General features: G+C 37.6%; 1 protein-coding gene across 3 annotated transcripts in view; it reads right to left on the bottom strand.

The window, feature by feature from the left end:
• ITGB3 (integrin subunit beta 3) overlaps nt 1-13,799 on the bottom strand; it is an 81,776-nt gene extending 67,977 nt beyond the window's left edge. For all 3 annotated transcript variants that reach the window (XM_074260958.1, XM_074260957.1, XM_074260956.1), the window contains exon 1: nt 13,695-13,799. In XM_074260958.1, coding sequence (XP_074117059.1) covers nt 13,695-13,758 — 64 coding nt within the window. In that variant the 5' untranslated portion in view covers nt 13,759-13,799. The remainder of the gene's footprint in view (nt 1-13,694) is intronic.
• Between the last annotated feature and the right edge of the window lie 5,439 nt (nt 13,800-19,238).

Genomic DNA, 19,238 nt, shown 5'->3' on the forward strand with positions numbered 1-19,238 from the left:
GGGGTTAAATGACTTGCCCAGGGTCACACAGCTAGGAAGTGTTAAGTGTCTGAGGCCACATTTGAACTCGGGTCCTCCTGAATTCAAGGCTGGTGCTCTATCCACTACGCCACTTTGTGCATATGTTTTTAAAATAAAAAGCTTGAATTTAAAAAATAGAAAGAATCATCCTAAAGATGTCATTCGATCTCTTTAGGAAGGACAAACAACAGCCTCTCTACTAGACAGGTTATTCAGCTTCCAGAGTTTGATCCTCTCTGCAATTCACTTCTCACCTATCATAGCTAATTCTTTCTTAAAATCAAAGTCAGTTCTCTGCCACCAAAGGTCATATTCATACAAGCTGTTTCCTGTATCTAGTCACTTGACTCACTGTATCAATCCATGCCTGATTGAAGAGCAGAATGCCTTCTGCTCCATCAAATATAGCTCAAACCTTCAAAATGTTTGACTCATTTTTAAGGGCCATCAGTCACAAGCCAATAGCATTATCCCTTCTGATTAAAAAAACAAACAACTTTCTGCTCTTTGTAAAGGGATACAAAGTATAGAGGCAAGAATGTGCTGAAGCTGCTGGATCCAATTCTTAAATTTTCAGCATAAGCATTGATACAGTGGGAATTAGCAAATTTCAAATTATTGATTTATTATAATTATCTAAATTTAAGAAAATGATGGCTAAAATGTTTATAATGCAGATTAAACTTAAGAGATCTTGATCAATATAAAAACCTCGAGAAGTAAGTGCTATTATCATCCCTGTTTTATGGTTGAAGAAACTGAGGCAAGCAGAGTTTGTTAAGTGAATTACACACAGCTAACAAGTATTTCATGCTGGTTTTGAATTCAAATCTTCCTGACTCCAGGACTAGTGCTACATTTACTATACCACCAAACTACCTATAGCACAGTTCTTAAACCATCCAGAAGTAAACATTCTTATCTATGATAGTAGCAGACCCAGAGATTACACTTACCCTCAAATACATAATTATACATAATAGTCAGAAAACAAAAACATAAGGGTACATGTCCACACAAGCAAAAAGTCTGAAACCAGGCTTGTCCAGCCAACAGCGTCTGGTCAACTGACTTTGACTCATGTGGTCACTTCCCCACCCTCCTCCTACTTTACCTTTAGCCAGCTGTGGAAATAAACACCTCCACCCACCCCTTGTCCTTAGGCACAGGGTACAGAAAGGGATGGGCTAAATCTAGCTGAGGTTCCTGCCTCTTTTTCTATTCCCCTAATGGAAGTTTTTATGAAAACCTGTATCTAGGAATACCACAAGAGGATGTGGCAATAGTTAGGAGGAGACAGGGGCACAAAGGGTGGGGCCAAAATTCCTACTAAAAGTACTTATTGCCAAGTCCCTATTCGATGCTTGGACTGACCAGTTTTAGGATAAACATGAGCAATTATTTTTCCCAATCTTTTGGTTTATAGATTTCAAGTAGATTTCTTGAGATTGGCTTAGTCTCCATCTTTGAGGAGTTATGCCAGTGGTTCTTCAGGGTACTCTATTCTCTTAAAATTAATCATGAATTTATTTTATGTCACTAAAAGAAAATTAAATGTTTCCCTTCATTTTACCTTCAAGTTCTGACACTAAGAGAAAATATATCAGGATTTGAAATATCAAGTTAGGAAGCCCTGCTTTCAAATTCTATCTCTGACACTAGTTTATCATTTAACTTTTCTCAGCCTCAGTTTACTCATTTGGAAAAAGTGGAAATAATACCAATAGCATTTATTTCACTGGGTTGTTATGAGGATCAAGTGAGATAATACATATAAAGTATTTTGCAAATTTTAAATCAATGTATAAATGTCAGATATTATTATTATTAAAAATACCTAAACTAAGCCTTTCCAAACCCTGCTCTGATTCCAAGAGGGTAGAAGTGAGCATTTTTAAATGCCTGCGAATTGCTCTCTCATTCGGCTGAGAATTGTTAATTCATGAAGAATCTCTGGGCCAGAGCCCACGATGATTCAATAAACTCTTTCCTCAGAGATTTCCTTCTCTAAAATGTGTGGAAGGCTTTGTTTCCCAGTTCCACCCATTCATATTCCTCCTCTTGCACTTTAGAGCCCTGCCTCACCCCTACCAAAGACTGGCACTTCTTTCCAGGAACCTCATTTGAATGAACAACTTGAAAAGCCTTTTTCCTTTTGATTGTCCTCTCTCCTATGACAACTCAGCCCCAGGAAAAGAAGCAAGATGGAGTGTTTCTATTAAACCCTCTTCTGGAAAGTCTCAAACTCCAAGGCTTGGTCTGAATCAACAAACCAGGAAAATTGAAATTTTCCTTTTCTCCACCACAAGACTATTGAGGAGGTTTTCAAGATACGTCCTAAAAAAAATAGGGGAATCCTTGCTTCCTTGCAATCCCATTTCTACAGGAAGCCATTCCTGATCCCCATAAATTCTTCAGTCTATTGATTATTTCCAATTCATCCTGTGTATATCTTGTTAGCACATGTTTATGTGTTGTGTTTCCCACTAGACTGAGAGATCCTAGAATACAGGGACTATCATATCTTTTTTTATATTCCCAGGGCTTAGTACAACACCTGGTACATTACAGGCACTTAATAAATGTTTATTAACTGACTGATTTCTACAAAGATACAAAGATCAGATTTCTCATCCATATCACAAATTTTTGGCAAGGAAATCTAGCATAGAAAGTAGATGAAGCCAAAGAAAAAATAGATTTTTGCAAAGAGAGGATCAGTAAGGTGAGAGAAACTATATGATCCCAACAATATTACCAAAAAGTATTTCTACTAATAAGGGCTGTGGCTAATTAAACACAAATGATTTACAGTTGGAATAGAAAAGACATGAAACAAAGAGAAAATAGAAGAGAAGGAAAGGATCTAGTATAAGGCAAAAATGCATAAATGAAGAATATTGTCCCAGTATGACAGGATGTAAAAAGTCAGCCTTCCTACGATAGAACACATTCACCATCATCTATAGGTGAGCCAAGTTGGAACTGAAAGTCATTGAAGGGGAAGTGATGCAGGGTTGTTGTTTTGTTTTGTTTTTGAAAGATTACATACATACAACAGTAATCTTTGTTATGATTTGCCAAAGAGGGGACCAGAGAAGCAGCTGGCCCAATTCTTGGATTGGATCCCAGCTCAGTCACTAACCCTGGACAGGTCACTTCCTGTGGAGATGAATGATAGGTCAGGATATGAATGATTTTCCATTATAATCATTTGGCCCAGTGAGCCAATGCTGAGAATGAGCCATCTCAGACTAACTGATTAATCCCAGACTGACAGATAGTAATTGATCTTTGAGTCTCATTTTACTCGGTAGGAAAGCTACAGTGATCCACATTATACAGATGGGAAATCTGAGGCTCAGATTAAGTAACTTTCCATGATCATACACACTAAAAAGTAGTGAAGAAGGATCTCAAAACATGTATCTTCTGATCTCTGGTCCAGAGTTATTTGAACTAAATGATGCTTTCCCTTCTGTGGATCTTCCATGTGACAAGAATCATAATGGTTCTTGTTTCCTAGCCTTGTCCCCTAAGGATAGAATTAGGACAAAAGATAGTACTTGAAGAGAGGCAGGTTTCAGTTTATGGCAAGGAAAATCTTCACAATCAATAGAAATATCCTAAAGGTAAATAGGTTTCCTTGGGAAGTAGTTGGTTTCCAGGTTTATTGGAAATTAATGAATGAGTCTTCATTAAGCACTTACTATATGACAAGATACAAATAAAAACTTCAAAAACTATCCCTATCTGTTAGGAGCTCACTTTCTAATGGGAGAAACAACATACACAGCTAAGTGGTGACCATGGAGTGATGCTTTAGCTCAAAAAGTTTGGACGAAAGGGAATAAATATCTATATAGTGCCTATAGTAGGCAATATTATGTTCAATATGGTCAGAAATTGCCATTGTCCTTGTCACCTTTAATTTCTTTCTTTCTTTTTTTTTTTTTTAGAAACAAGGCAATTAATATGGCTGAGGGAAATATTTTACATCACTACACATGTCTAATCTATATCAAATTGCTTGCCTTTTCAAGAAGGATGAGGGGAAGAAAGGAAAGGATATGGATATTTTAAAAAGTTTAAAATTTTGTTTATATATATTTGAAAAAAAAACAAAATAAAAAGTAAATAAGAAAGAAAGAAGGTAATATAGTCTACTTACTACCTACATGAGTTTGAACAAGTCTTGTCTAGACTTTAGTTTCCTTTTCTGTAAAATGAAAAGTTTGGATTAGATAGTTTTTAAGATCTCTTCCAGCTTCACTCTGATGAAATTGACTGTGAAAAGTTAATAATGAGAACAACTTTGCCTAGCTTTGTAGAATGCAAGCAAATATTGGGATGGAGCTGTCTCTGGCCACTAAATTTTAGCTTCTTGCCTTAAAATCCTTGTTGCTTTGGGCTAATTATGGTTCTGCAGCCTGCTGGTTACTTCTCCTAAATGGATTAGAATACTATGAATTCAAATCTTCCTAAAGTGCTGGGAATGCTTGCCCCACCCTATTGCCTGCATTATTTACATGCTTCAGCATAGCTAGCTGTGACAGTTTTTTAGGGAATTCTGACCATCCAGATGTTGTTGTTCAATCATGTTCAACTCTTTATAACCCCATTTGGGGGTTTTCTTGGCAGAGACACTAGAGTAGTTGGCCATTTTTCTTCTCCACACTATTTTATAGATGAGGAAACTGAGGTAATCAAGGTTAAGTGACTTTTCTGGGGTCACAAAGCTGGAAAATGTCTGAGGCTAGATTTGATCTTTAGTTGCGTCTTCCTGACTTCAGACCAGTTATTCTATCCATTATGTCATGTCAAGTTCCAATAAATAGTTAAATTTTTCTAAAGACCCACTATTTTCTACTTTCTGACAATGCAAATTATAGCCCCTTCCAAGTATATATGTGAGTTGGTATGGCTACAATCCTTTAAAGGGATGGTAATTAACAGTCCTTTGAAAATTTAATAAGACAAGTCCTCAAAGAACAGAGTTGTTGTTGTTTTTCCCCCCTTTTGGTTAGATCCATTCAGATCCCCATAGGAGAAGGTCTTTAATGAACAAATAAATCGCTGATAAAACTACAAAACAACATTTAAATTAGCACCAAGTCCTGGGCAGTTGTTCAGCGTTTCCCCTAACCCAGCTTTGTCCTGCTGATGACCTCCCTCCAAACCTAACTTCTCATTTCTGTAACTATTTCACCTCCTGACCTGATTTCACATCTTCATGGTGTATAGCAATGTTGTCGGAAGCAATCCATTCTGCCTCTTTTTGACCAGGCATTCATTTAGAAATGAAGCTCTTAGAGCCAAATTTATTTTTATTCTTTTAGAAACTTAGAGTCTCAACATAACATTTTTTTTTCTTAGATTCATCTGGCCCAGAAGAGTATGACTCACTGGCTTTGACTACTAACTCCTAATTGTTCCCAGGAAGAGAGAACAGGAGAGTCTTCAATATACTTAAATCTCTAGCTATTTAACCCTTGAAAACCTATAAAAGAACTTGTTAATAGTCCAAATGCATCAACCCACCTGGGAATCTTACAATCCCAAAAGTGGACCTCAAGAGAGTTCTAGCATAGCCGCCTACCTTTAATCCAGTAAAAGTCCAAACTATCTAGGCCACATTGTTTTTACCAAATCATTCCAATGGATTGATCACTTTGATGGTCAAGATTTTCCTTACTACACACAAAATCAATCTTGAAATAAGATAAATGCATTAAATCATGGGTAGCAGAAATACAAATGTCCTATTTTGAGTAACTAGGATGGCATTGGATGGATCAACTTCTTGTTGCTGTTCAGTTGTACCTGATGCTTTGTGACTTCATCTGGAGTTTTCTTGATAATGATACTAGAGTGCTTTGCCATTTCCTTTTCCAGCTCATTTTACAGATGAGGAAACTGAAGCAAACAGGTTAAGTGACTTGTATAAGGTCATACAGCTTATAATTGTCTCAGGCTGAATTTGAACTCAGATACTCCTGATTTCAGGGCTAGTACTTTAACCCTGTGCTACCTAACTGCTCCCACCATGTTCTACTAGTAATAGTATCAAAAAGAAACATAGTCCTAGGGTGCATATTTATAAGCTACAAATTAACATTATCTGTGTTACATTGTATTTTTATATTTTAACTTAGTTTGGCCTTGGCAATGGTCTTGTGTCTCAGACTTGACACCTCTGTTCTATGTAATGATTATCCAATCAATATTTGTTAAGAGCTCACTGTGTACAGTGTTGTGATAAGTGCTGAAGAGATACAAATTTTAAGTAGAAGTAGTTCACCTCTTCATCTAACTTAATATCTAATAATAGACTATGGGATTTAGAGCTTAAAGAGACTTTTAAGATGACTTAATTCAATCCCATCATTTTACAGATGGCGAAACTGAGAAGGGTGAAGTGAAGCTAAACTCTGATTCAAATACTGATCTTTCAGTATCCTTTCCATTGTACCATACTGTCTCTTAGGCACTATTTGTTCCAGGACACATCAAAGGAGGCAGCTAGATTACATTAAAGCACCAGCCCTGGAGTAAGGAGGATGACTTTAAATCTAACCTCAGACACTTACTAGATGTGTGATACTGGGTAAGTCACTTAACCCCAATTGCCTCTTTTAAAAAAGTGTTTGGGAAAGGTGTGGGTGGGTTGTGATGAGGACATTTCTAGAAGTATTACAGACAAGGAGGGAATCTTACAAAATTTAACCTGGGAATCTAAAATATAAATTTGGCTGGCATGGTAAAGCTAGGAGAGTCCAACTGTGTCATTTTCCAGTCTATCCCTCTTTTTCCCTTTTGAACTCCACTGCAACCATCTGCCCAGTAAGAGAAGTGGCCAAGTTTCAAGAGGGAAGATGGTATGAAAAACCACACCAGCTCTGTGTGGTTTGAATGGCTTATCCCTGAAACTGTCCACTCTCTTTCCCGTTGATAATTATCTGTCTGCTGATTCATGAGCTGTGGTTTTTGTGGGTACTCTTCCTGGCTTTTTCTGAAAACAAGAGCACAGCTGAGAATGGGTGATAACTGGAGGCCCTAGGTAGGGTGAAAAGTTAGAGAGGAGGGGATTTCAATTGGAAAAGTCCAAAGGCAAGGACAGACTTCCTCATCTACTCATTCTCTCACATTTTTCTTTGACATCTGTCCCCAGCACCCCTCCCTTCTCAGAGACTGGAGAAGGGAATCCTTACCTATCATAACCCCAGAAGAGAGAGGTGATGACCTTCATAGTGAATTATAGCAATGGTTGTTCCCTGGAAAGCCTACAGTTCTAGTCTGGACACCATCTTCACTGGAGAAATCATCTTTGACATATTTAAGATACATTATCTCTCCCTAGGATGTCTAAAATTGAATAATGCCAGAAGCTCCTATTTCACAAGAATAAGCAATGTTCATGGAAAAATTCCATGTAAATCAGGTAATAGTAAATATAAGCTTATTTTCCCATTGATTTGCAAGTTCCTTTAAGAAACTTAGTTTGGGGGCTGCTAGATGGTGCTGTGGATAGAGCACCAGCCCTGAAGTCAGGAACACCTGACTTCAAATCCAGCCTCAAACATTTAACACTTGTTATCTGTGTGACCAAAGCAAGTCACTTAACCTTAATTGCCTCACAAAAATAATAATTTTTAAAAGAAACATATTACTTAATTCCCAAGTTTTGCCTCACATACAGTCAATTGATAAAGATAGGAATGGAAATACAGGTATTATGCATTTGTGGATTAATAAAACTACTGTGAAAAGCAATTTGGAGTTATAGAAGAAACTAAAATGTCCGTGTCCTTTGATCCAGAGATTCCATAGCTGTCATATACCCCAAGGAAGTTACTAACAAAAATAAAGACTCCATATATGCCAAAATATTTATATCAACACCTTTTGTGATAGCAACAAATTGTGAACAAAGTAGATATCCGTCAACTTGGGAATGACTAAAAAATTGTGTCACATGAATGTAATGGAATGTTATTGTGCTATAAGAAAAAGCACACATAATTGAAAAGATTGAATAACAATGAAGAATAATGATAAGAAGTTTAGAGATCATCTTCTCCATTATTCAGATAAATCATTCAAGACCCAGGGAAGTTAAATGTCACACAAATGATTCTTTTAATAGAGTGTGACTCTCATCTTACCTTCTCTATGAAACTTAAATATCTCATCTCTTTCCTATCCCCTTTTTCTTCCCACCCCCCAGCTATGATCAGACCTCTTTGATCAACAAGGTAACAGAATCTCTAGGAATTCAAAGCCAGACCTAAATCCTCTCTTGTCCCTAGGTTTTCAGAACAGTTCTGGGTTTAATTAATACAGTTTGAGCTATTGTTTGGTTGACCTGACCATAACAAACTCAAATCAAAAGAGCTCTGAGGCCTAAGATAGCCTACATGTCTACCTAACTAGTGATGTATGCGAACCATTGTTATATTTTCAGCATAAATATTTATACTTTGGAAATTAGCAAATGCCATGAGCTGGGCTTGATTTACTGTCTTGCTGATTGTCTAGACTTAAGAAAGTGATAGTGAAAATGTTAATAATGCAGGTAATATTTAAAGGGCATTGTACTTTTTTTTCAGACTTGGTTGTTCAACATTTACCAGAACACTATTGGGCTTAAGCTTAGAATTGCTGCAGAAATTCTAAGAAATTCCTGGCTCTCCTCATTCTAGATCTACCCTGGAGTCAGGGAAAGTGACTAACTCCTTAATCTAAGACCAAATCAGCGTTAGATTACCAGGTCCCAACATTGGACAGAGAATCTATTCTGCAATTGGAAACCCTCTACTCTAATACCTTTCAATCAATATTATGGTAGTACCTGATTTAGTTATGTTTCTGAGAGGCTAAGGATTCAAGAACAGGATGCAAATGGCTTAGCACACTCTTTGCCACTCCTTCCACAAGCCCTGTATGTATTCTACTGGGATCCTCCAAAAGTTCATAAAAAGGGGTTATCAAAGAAGCCTCCTTGAATTTTTCAACTCACTGTTCATGAGAAAGGGACTCTTCAATAGTTGATTATATCTCAACCAGAGCTCTTAAACAGCTCCACTACCCACAATTTAGGCTTTCCAGGAAATCAAGCAATCAAGAATCATTAAGTGCTGACTAGGTTCTAAGCACTGTAGTAGATGACAAAAATAAAACAATTCTTGCCCTCAAGGATCTTGTAGTCTCCTAAGGGAGATGACATGTACAGGTGTGGGGTAACATACTCCCATAATATATATTACTGGAGAGACTGAAAAATGATGGCTCTTTTGAGCTTAGCATTTTTGAGTTGTAGTAGGCTGAGCCAATAGTGTATCTGCATGAAGTTCTCAGCATTAATATAGTGAACTCCTTCATAGGAGGGAACTGATTGCCTAAAGAGGGACAAATTAGCCCAGATATTCCTTCCACATCTCAGGGGTTAGGGGAACAGCACCTATCCCCCCACAATTGAGAAAATTTGTGTAAAATTTTTTGGCCCTCCATACCAGAGAAGAAGTGAATTATTATTGTATTAAAAGACAAAAATATGTCTTTTAATTTCATTTTAAATTTTATTTTTAATTGAATTGAATTAAATTAAAATTTTAATTTTAATTAAAAATATGAAATACTAAACATATATTTTATGCATTTCTGAGTATATAAAACTTTTTCTGGGTCATTTTTTTGGCCTTCACATGTTGTCTATGACTTCCAAAAAGCTCCCAAAAAATTCCTGTTTAATTTCTTATGCCAACACACGATATATCAAAACCTCAATGGATAAGTCACAATGTAGAAGGGATAATTGTAATAAGAATTCTCATGTTGATTAGAATAGGACAAGGTTTGTGAATAGCCCTTATACTTCTAGACTGAATGAGATAGGAAAACTTAGTCATTTAAAATATATATATATATATATATATATATATATATATATATATATATATATATATATATATATATATATATATATATATATAAAATAAATAGAAGATAAATTTTTGTGGGATAAAAGCATTAGGGGAAAAGTGGGTATCAGGAAAGGCTTTAAATGGCAATGTCATTTAAACAGACTTTTGGAAAAAAACAAGAGATTCTAAGATATAGAGGTGATGTGGGAATGCATTCTAGGCATCAGGGACAGATCAGGAGATAGAAAATGAACTGTCAAATATAGGGAAACAGAAAATGTGGTTGGACTGTAGCATGTGGGATTGAATACTAAGACTGGAAAGTTAAATTAGGGACAGATTGTTATGGGCTTCCAAACTAAATAAAGGAGGTTTTGTTTGATCTTAGAGACAATAGGAAGCCACTGGAATGTATTGAGTAAGGTAGTGACACACCAGTTTTACATTTGGGGAATGTCACTGTGGCAGCTATATAGGAAAGGACTTCTTAAACTTTTTCCATTCATGACCTACCTTTTCACCTGAAAAATTTGTATGCAACCCCAGGAAAGTAGGTATATAAAAAATATATACAAACCAAATATTTATTGATAATAAATCATAATTTTGCAAAACTCCTATTAAGGTATGTAACTTCATATGAGGGTTGAAATCCACAGTTTAAGAAGCTTTGGTGTAGAAGATAAAATAAAGAGGGAAAAGAAACAGGAGTAATGATTATGAGACTATTAGTTCAATAATAGTTCAAGTAAGAGATGATAGGGGCCTAGGATCATGGCCCTGGGAGCAGAGGAAAATGACTGAAAGTGAGAGATATTGTGAAAATAGAAATGACAAGATTTGGCAACAAATTAGAAGTGTAATGTGAAGGAAAATAAAGGAACAAAATAATGACAAGGCCATAAATTTAATTAGTCAAGCATTTATTTAGCTCTTACAGGGCCAGGTACTGAACAAAGCAATACACATACGAAGACAGAAACAGCTCCAGCAACTCTCAAGGAATTTTTATTCTAAGGGGAAAGACACCAGATACAAAAATAGGTAAAGGCAAGATACACAAAAAGCAAAGGTTCTACTATCTGTAGAAAGAACATCTTTTGATGGAGAGCTTGAGCTGTGTTTTGAAGGAAGCCCAGGATTCTGAGACTTGAAGAGGAAGAGCATTAGAAGCTTGAAGAACTGTCAGTCTGCAGGCAGAGTCTGCAGAAATATTGGATGTGAGAAGGAGTAAATAGGATGGTGCAGCTGGGTTTTAAAGTACATACAGTGGATGAGAACACAAGAAGAATGGAAAGGTGGGGAAGAGTTAGATTGTGAAGAACTATAAATACTAAAGGATTTTATAGTTGATCTGGACCTAAAAGGAAGTCAGAGGAGTTTATTGAGCACTGGATTGACACTGTCATGCCTAACCTTAGGAAAATCACTTTAGCATCTGTAGGGACAAGGAACTTGAGTGGGAAGATACATGAGCTAGGTTAACCAATTATCAGATTATTGCAATTGTCCAAGGGAATAATAAACTAGGTTGGCAGCAATATAAAAAGAAGGAAACCTATTCAATGATTCATGAATGATGGAAAGGCTAGTGGATACAAACAAAAATGTTTGGAAAAGATATACTGGAAGAAAAAGAAAATGAATTGTTTTGGACATCTGAATTTTGAGATTCTGTATTTAGCCATTTTGTTTACCTGATTTTTATGGGACAGTAATATCATAGGCAGTAGAAGTGGGAAACTGAATGGCATTTACAATAGTTTATAAATTACAAATAATTTACAAATTATACATTATTATATTTCACATTTATAATAATCATTGCAAACCTTAAAACATCTATGTAAATGTCATCTATAATTACTAATAGTCTCAGCAATCAAGTCAAATGCTTCCTCCACACAGCCTTCCAGACAACTTCCCTCTTGGGCAATAATGCCCTCTTGGGTAATATCCACTCTATCTTCACACAGTATTTTGTGTTTTAACTCCCTAATAAATATATGCTCTAATATTGTGTGTTACAGTTGTCTGCCTTTGTCTTATATCCTACTATTTCTTATTTCTCTCCCCACAGTAATTAGGAATGCACTCACTGCACTTTGCATGTAATAGATCTTTTTTGGTTGATTAAAATACTCAACTTCGCAGCTCCCTGAATATGTAAATCTCATAATAATTTTTTTAAATCCCCAGAGAACAACATTCAGATAGCTCTAGGTTGTTTTGACCCACACCAATATTTTCAGATTTCCTAACAAGGAAAATTCCAAAAAGTAGCAACTGAAGCCCTCTCCAACACCTCAGCTTCCCATTCCTCTCAAAAAAATGGCCATGTGTATCCCTGTGGACTCACTAGCCAGACTATCTCATCCAGGTTGGCTGAAGGGACCCTTACTGCCTCCCAGGTGGGGATGTAAATGCAGCTGTCTGCTCGTAACCCAAAGAGGGGGTGGCCTGAGATCTACAGCAGCAAGATTTAGGGACAAAAGAGTTAGACCAAAAAAAGAGTCCTAGAAGCTCTTTTAAGTTCTATTTCCGATTGCAGCATCCTACCTGTATTTGTATCAGGGTGATGGCTTCCAAGACTCTCTTAAAGAAGGGAAAAACCCAGTTCTGTTGTGTAGCTCTAACTAGCTTTCTGCCTGAACATCTGCACAGCAAGTCCTACAATATCCAATGGAGGGAGAGGGGGGGGAGAGAGAGAGAGAGAGAGAGAGAGAGAGAGAGAGAGAGAGAGAGAGAGAGAGAGAGAGAGAGAGAGAGAGAGAGAGAGAGAGAGAGAGAAAAGAGAGAGAGACAGAGACAGAGAGACAGAGAGACAGAGAGAGAGAGACAGACAGAGAGAGAGAGAGACAGAGAAAAGAGAGAGAGAGAGACAGAGAGACAGAGAGACAGAGAGAGAGAGACAGAGAGAGAGAGACAGAGAGAGAGACAGAGATAGATGGAGAGAGAGAGAGAGAGAGAGAGAGAGAGAGAGAGAGAGAGAGAGAGAGAGAGAGAGGAGAGAGACAGAGAGACAGAGAGAGAGACAGAGAGAAAAGAGAGAAAGACAGAGACAGAGAGAGAGAGAGACAGAGAGAGACAGAGAGACAGAGAGAGACAGAGAGAGAGAGACAGAGAGAGACAGAGACAAAGAGAGAGAGCGAGAGACAGAGACAGAGACAAAGAGAGATAGACAGAGACAGAGAGAGACAGAGACAGAGAGACAGAGACAAAGAGAGAGAGAGACAGAGAGACAAAGAGACAGAGACAGAGAGAGAGAGAGAGAGAGAGAGAGAGAGAGAGAGAGAGAGAGAGAGAGAGAGAGAGAGAGAGAGAGAGAGAGAGAGAGAGAGAGAGAGAGAGAGAGAGGAGGGGGAGAGAGAGGGAAAGGGAAAGAGAGAGACAGATGAGAGGGAAGGGGAGAGGGAGAGAATACGCGACACTAGCTGTTCCTAAAGTAAACCCGAAATAAGACATCAGGTAAATAACCTCATAGCCCCAGTGAGCTGCAAAGTAAGAAGTCCCTGCACCAAGGACGGGCACCCAGCGGATCCGCTATTGGGACAGGGGTGTGAGGCAGAAGCTGCACACAGCGGACAACACCCGACAGCACTGGATCACTGGTTCCGAAGTCTGAACGATCACAAGTCTCGGTCGAACCACTTGCGCTCCCGCGCACCGGACAAGCTTTCTGGGCAGGGAGCTGGGGTTGCCCAAACCCCGGAAAGCCTCAGTCCCCGAGGCCCTTCTGGTGTCACTTACCCCGGACTCTGCCCGTCAGCGCCCCCAGCGCCAGCAGAGCCAAGCAGAGCTCCCGCAGTTCCATTCTCGACTCTCCTACCCGGGCTCTGCAGTCCCCTAAGGTTGGGTGCAAAACTCCGGACGCCCTGTGGTCTTTTTCCCGCCCCCCACGGCTTCCAAGAGGGAGGGGACGGATGAAGGGGGTGGGACCTCGAGCGGGTGGGGGGCGGAGTAACCACAGATTCCCTCCCTCCTACTTTGGAAGCCAGCTGGAAAGGGAGAAGAAATTGGGGGGTAGGGGGAAGAGGGGGCTGGTTCTTATCATCTTAGGGCTTCACTTAGCCCATCTAATTCAACCTCCTAATTTTAGAAAGGAGGAAACCGAAGCCCAGAGAGGGGAAATACTGTCCCCTTTCATTCCCCACCTCCTTTCCCCATCTCCTAGTCTCCCAAGGATTACCAGGTCAGCACAGCCTAGAGAAAGAGGATGAAGAGGGGGGTGGGAAGGATAGGAGGCCGACTGAAACTTCCCTAACCAAAGGGGAGCAGAGAAATGAAATCGTTAAAAATCAATTCAATTTAGGAAATGTTTATTAACCTCGAACAGTCTGAAGGGAATTGTAAGAGGCTGGGGAAAATACCAATATAAAATATGGCACATCTCCTTACCTCTTCTTCCCCACATATATCCAAGGATCTTATAATAATGATGGTCGACATTTATAAATCCTTTCTGGTTCACAAAGCTATTTAGGTTCATTATTCTTTGTTCTTTCTACAATCTGCCTAGGAAGCCTGCAAGGACTAATACAGACCTCATTGTTCCCTCCATTCTTTTGTTTTGTTAGAACCAGATAGCTTGGTACTGAATTGTTCCATGCTTGACACATGCTAATTAATCTAATTTGTCTTCCCAAGTAGACCATAAATTACCTTGTTGAATACTGTCCTAAAATGTCTAAATGCTGAACAAGTAACAGACCCTATATAAATATTTAGACTGGGCCACTGTAAGTATTCCTTACCTTACATGGGCTTATTCTCTTTATCCCTAGAAAAAGTTTCTTTAGTTTAAAGCTTCTTAAACTAAGGGGTTGTGTAATTGACTGCAGGGGTCATGAAAAATTTGGCAACACTAAAAGGTATCAAATATTCCACCAAGATTTAATTTTTACGTGAAAATAAACAACATTCGTCTTATTAGTCTTCAAATTTGCTTTCATTTTTAATAAATGGTAAAATTATATGTATGCCAAAGGATTGTTTTAATATAAATTTTTTATTATAGTTTTTTATTTACAAGATATATGCATGGGTAATTTTACAACACTGACAATTGCCAAGCCTTTTGTTCCAATTTTCCCCTCCTTCCCCCCACCTCCCTTCCCCAGATGGCAGGTTGACCAATACATGTTACATATGTTAAATACAATAAATGTATATATGTCCAAACAGTTGTTTTTCTGTACAAAAAGAATCGGACTTTGAAATAGTGTACAATTAGCCTGTGAAGGAAATCAAAAATGAAGGCGGACAAAAACAGGGGTATTGGGAATTCTATGTAGTGGTTCATAGTCATCTCCCAGAGTTCTTTCTCTGGGTGTAACTGGTTCAGTTCATTACTGTTCTATTGGAACTGATTTGATTCATCTCATTGTTGAAGAGGGCCACATCCATCAGAATTGATCATCTTATAGTATTGTTGTTGAAGTATATAATGATCTCCTGCTTCTGCTCATTTCACTAATATAAATTTTTTTATGATTTATTAGCATTAATGTCTGATTTGTATAACTATTTTATATATCTATATGCCCAGGACCACATAAAATTTTTTCAAGCAAAAAGGGGTTGACAATGGAAAAAGTTTAAGAAGCCCTGTTCCAATCCAACTCATTTTACAGTACGGGAAACAGAAAAGTAGTAGAGAGAGGAACTTAGTAACTTATTGTCAAGAAGTAAGTCATTTCCTTAAGATTGAAAAGCAAAAGTTGATTGCATAGGCAGATCTAGGATCTTCAGGTACTACAGTATCTGAGCACCACAAAAATGGGGAATATTAAGATAGATGCTATCTTAAATCCAGGGAACTTGAACTATATAGTAATTTAGTCCAATTTAGTCATTCAGTGGAAAGTAGTTTATTTTAGCATATTCTTTCTTTAAAAGGATTAAAAAAAAAAAAAGACAACCCACTTATGATCTGCAATGTGTGGTAGCAATAGGAAAAAGAAAAAAGGGGCATGTATCCTAAAACCAGTCATCCAGAGATGCCAGGAGAGAAAGGTAACCAGAGTTTATGAGACATATCTGAGTCCAAAGAACCAAGAAAGCTCAGTGACCCAGAAATTTAGGAATTATTATCCCAGATCAAAGTTAGGGATGAATATATTACATCTACTATTACAAAGAGATCAAAGAAAAAGAACTCATGTACAGAAGTATTTAGAGTAGTTTTATGGTGGCAGTGACCTAGAAATTAAGGTTTTAATTTTTCATCAGTTGGGGAATGGCTAAACAAATTATGGTATGTAATTGTAATGTGGGGAAATTGTGCTAGAAAAATGATGAAAGGGATAGTGTCAAAGAAACAATGGAAGACTTGTATGAACTGGTTCACAATGAAGTGCCAGAAGAACAGAACCAGAAGAATAATTCCTGTAATAATGACCTTATATAAATAAACAACTTTGAAGAGTTTTAAGCTCTCTAATTAACAAAATAGTCAACCACAAAAAGAAGAATACTTCCCAATACCTGCCAAATATTTGAGAACTGAAGATGCACAATGAAATGAGGGAGGGAAGAAGGAAGAAAGAGAGACAAAGAGGCAGAGAGAGACAGAGACAAAGAGAAAGAGACAAAGATAGAGACAAAAAGAGACAGAGACAGAAATACAGAGAGAGACAGAAAGACAAGCGAGAGTGAAATGAGCAGAACCAGAAGATCACTATACACTTCAACAACAATACTGTATGAGGTTGTATTCTGATGGAAGTGGAAATCTTCAACATAAAGAAGATCCAACTCACTTCCAGTTGATCAATGATGGACAGAAATAACTATACCCAGAGAAGGAACACTGGGAAGCGAATGTAAATTGTTAGCACTACTGTCTATCTACCCAAGTTACTTATACCTTCGGAAGCTAATAATTAATGTGCAACAAGAAAATGGTATTTACACACATATATTGTATCTAGGTTATATTGTAACACATGTAAAATGTATGGGATTACCTGCCATCTGGGGGAGGGAGTGGAGGGAGGGAGGGGATAATTTGGAAAAATGAATAAAAAAAAAAAAAAAAGAAAAGAAAGACAAGCGAGACAAAGAGACAAACACAGAGACAGAAACAGAGACAGAGCAAGAGAGACAGAGAGAAACAGACAGAAATTCAGACATAGAGACAGAAACAGACAGAGACAGAGACAAAAAGAGATACAGAGACAGAAAGACTAGTGAGCCAGAGAGACAGACACAGAGACAGAGCAAGAGAGAAAAAGAAATTCAAAGAGCGACAGAAACAGATATAGAGACAGAAAGCAAGAGACACAGAGAGAAATAGAAAGACAGAGACAGACAGAGACAGAGAGAGAGATTTTTTTGGGGGGGAGAAGGCAAGGAAATATATTTTGCTTGATTATATATATTTGTTATAAAGGACTTGTTCTTTTTTCTTAAGGATGAAAAGTAAGTGGGAGAGAAAATAAATGCATATTAATTAAAAATAAATTTTAATTTTAAAAAATATTTAAAGAGATAAATAAGGCTTAAAAATTAACAAACAAAGTTCTAGGGCCAAGAATAGGGGAAAATTTAGAATTCTTCTGAATTAGTTGAGAAAGCGCTCTTTCCCCAAGAGGATCAGTAAGATCTGGGGCCCAAGGCAGTTTTCATCCTGATAAAGATTTTTCTTCTACTTTATAATTCCTAAGTCTAACAGCAACTTACCCAGAATCTTCCCTCAGTATCTGGAGCCTCTCCCCTTGGAATATATCTCTAACCTTATTTTTGTAAGTCATTCCAATTGTATCTGACTCTTCATGACCCCATTTGGGATTTTCTGGGCAAGCCATTTCCTTCTCCAGCTCATTTTACAAATAAGGAAACTGAGGCAAACAGGATTAATTGAACAACAAACACATTACTCTATATACAATGTTCAAGGAGAAATGTTAGAGTTCACTTTGTCCAGCCTTATTATATAGAAAAGTCAGTTAAGACTCTCAAAGGTGAAATAACTTATCCAAGTTCCCACAGGAATTAGTGACAAAGCTAGACCTAAAACCTATCCATATATTTTGTTCTTTTGTGCTATTTCCTCTCCTTATTTTACTGTTTAATGTAGTTCTTACTACTCATTTCACACTAATTAATGCACAGAAAAAAATGTTTTTCTTTTCCTATAGGGTGAAATGAAGATTATCTTCTCTCTGATATAAATTAGTTATCTTGTGTTTATATGGAAACAAGGCATGTGGTTACTTACATTTTTTGGAAGTTAATCGTGAACATATTTAAAGATTTCTTAGATTGTGTGGAAACATAATGAGCCAAGAAAAGATGAGCCTTTTGTGTTAGTTCCTGGCATCAGACCCTGCCCATGTAAACCTAGATGAAAATAGTATCCTGGGTTATGGGTTACATACTTAAAATGTAAGTCCTTGTGGGCAAATACACTTTCATTTTGGCTTTGTATCCTTATGCCCTAATACGGTACTTGGCATATAGGAAGTATCCAATAAATGTCCTTTTAATAAATGAATGAACAGCAAGTCAATCAACAACAGAAGGCATAAAAGTCTAAAGAGGAAGGAAGAACTTGCCCAAAGTTTTTCTGGGAGGAAGGATGGAGACTTGTGGCACCATTTCCGTTATCCTCCCTATCAGACCACACTGCTTTTTCCACTACCTTCCTAAACCTAAATTAATAAGAGTCCTGAGTTCTGAACCATTATCTCCACACCCTCCACCCTCCACACCTCTGAACCATCTCCACCCACAGACAAGGAAGTGGGAAAAGGGACAAATGATCTTTCTTTCCATTTAAAAAGCTAAGATAGCAGTTCTCAAAGTAAGGTCCAAGGAACCCTTTCAGGGAGTCCACAAGATCAAGACTATTTTCATAATAATACAAAGACATTTTAATTTCCAATATGATAAATATTGAGAGGTATAACCCACAAAACAAAAACTTCTTTGGGGAGATTCTCAACAATTTTAAGAGTAAAGTATCCCAAGACCAAACGTTTTGAGAACCACTAGTTCTAGGATGTCCTTTGAGGACCTCTTGAAGGAAGGGGGAAAGGTGTGCTTTCTGAAAAACTGTAGAAAGGGTCTGGAAACCTAGACAGGACAGCAAAACCATAATTAAGAATTATTATATTTGAGGAGGGTATAAAAGCTGTACCATCAAACCTAAATTATGCATAATCTACTACCACTACTGAAAAAAGTAGAGTTTCCCATTAATAATGGGTTATCAGCATCACTTAAGTCTATAAAATGTAGCACATATCCCCTCCTAGACTTTAGGAAAGTGGAATCAGATAACTGGTGAAC

Source organism: Sminthopsis crassicaudata, chromosome 4 (assembly GCF_048593235.1).
Source record: "Sminthopsis crassicaudata isolate SCR6 chromosome 4, ASM4859323v1, whole genome shotgun sequence".
NCBI lineage: Eukaryota > Metazoa > Chordata > Mammalia > Dasyuromorphia > Dasyuridae > Sminthopsis > Sminthopsis crassicaudata.